The sequence below is a fragment of the Anguilla rostrata genome, chromosome 16 (assembly GCF_018555375.3).
Source record: "Anguilla rostrata isolate EN2019 chromosome 16, ASM1855537v3, whole genome shotgun sequence".
Taxonomy (NCBI): Eukaryota; Metazoa; Chordata; class Actinopteri; order Anguilliformes; family Anguillidae; genus Anguilla; species Anguilla rostrata.
In genome coordinates this window covers 34,838,814-34,840,283 of record NC_057948.1, presented here as the reverse complement: position 1 = coordinate 34,840,283, position 1,470 = coordinate 34,838,814, and the positions used below count along the sequence as shown (strand labels likewise).

The 1,470-nt window shown below is 48.7% G+C and overlaps 1 protein-coding gene across 1 annotated transcript in view; it reads left to right on the top strand.

Annotated features, from left to right (window-relative positions):
- The first annotated feature begins 768 nt into the window (after nt 1-768).
- Nucleotides 769-1,470, top strand: part of LOC135242147 (tyrosine-protein phosphatase non-receptor type 5-like) — a 13,840-nt gene continuing 13,138 nt past the window's right edge. The window contains exons 1-2 of the mRNA XM_064313086.1: nt 769-1,039; nt 1,336-1,431. Coding sequence (XP_064169156.1) covers nt 938-1,039; nt 1,336-1,431 — 198 coding nt within the window. The 5' untranslated portion in view covers nt 769-937. The remainder of the gene's footprint in view (nt 1,040-1,335; nt 1,432-1,470) is intronic.

Here is a 1,470-nt window from a genome sequence, read left to right as displayed (position 1 = left end):
CAGCCTGGAGAGCGTCCAGCACTGCTCCACCCCTGTAACACAAGTCAAACTGTTCCACACATTCGCAACCCCCCCGTGTTTAATGCACTTCACTTAAATGCATTTTTCATGCCCTTTGATTTTTGCTCTTATTACTTTTATTCTTCTATCTTATTCCTGTGGCACTTTCATGTTACTCTTGTACCTCCAGCCAACACTTATAATGCACTTGTACCATTATCTTGATGTTATAGCTCGTCGTTTTAGTACAGTATTTTATTTATTTATTAATTTATTTTTTGTTTTGTTCTTACTTCCTGTTTCCTGTTTCGCTCTGTGGGCAGGCCAGGTCTGCCGTTGCCGGGGGCGATGATGCAGAGGACCCTGCCAGGGCCTCCGTCCCAACTGGACACAGAGGATGAGCAGGAGGAGGACCAGCAGCTATCCCAGAATCCCTTGCAGGCGGCCCACGTCGCGTGGTCGGAGAGGGCGTGGAGGATCGGGGTGTCGGCCGGCTACTTCCTGTGTGTCTGCGTGCTCTCCCAGATCATGGCAAGTAACCCCCGCCCAGGCTCTGTGCGCTATGGCAACAGCACCGCATTTCAAATCTGTGACCTGTTTCTAAAGTCAGTTCAGTTTTTTAAAAAAGCTTAAGTTATAGCTGGGAAAGGCCTAAAATCACAGTCATTTCACATAAAAAAACAGCGACACAGTATCTGCCCAATGGTGTTCTGCTGTGCTCTTCAGCATGCTGTGCACCTTTCAGAATCTGTGAGGTCAGAGAAAAAAAACCATATCAAATATAATCACAAGAAAAGACATTGATTGTGCACTATGGAAACAGTGTGGGACAGGCTGTGTCGTAAGCTGTGCGTGTGATTGGTTATTACTCCGCTCAGTCAGATGTATGTAACACGTGATTGGTTGGTGCTCTGCACAGGGGGCGTGGCTCCTGTACATGCTGAATGGATATGAGGCATTTCCGGCAGCGCATAAAGTCCTGGACCTCATGCAGTACCTGCTGTCACCACTGGGGGTGTTCAGTTCAGCGGAGGAAGAGGTGAGAACAAGGTTGACGAAATTAGTTTGGTCCTATTTTTTTTTTCTCCACTTGCTTTCTTTTTCTCCAGACCTTCAGCCTAGTGCTCGAGTCGAACTCGAACCCTTATGCCCAGCCACGGCAGTTAGCCCGTTCAGGAAAGGAATAAAGACGTTTCCATGTCCTTTGGGGATTTTTGTCAGGCAGTAAACTGATAGAGCAGCTCCAGTTTTCCCCTGAGCAGTGACTGATGAGCGTGAAGGTGCTGAACAGGCTGAGCGTGAGCATGATGTTCTTCTCCTGCTCTCCCCCTTCAGACGTCCCAGCCCTCACAGAGGGAGCTGTGGAGGACCGAGAGCGTGCGCCCCCTGCTGGTCACCATCTTCCTAGGCTTTGTTATCCTCAGTATTGGGGTGGGTCTGCTTTTTTCCCTGAAGAAGGAATAAATACAG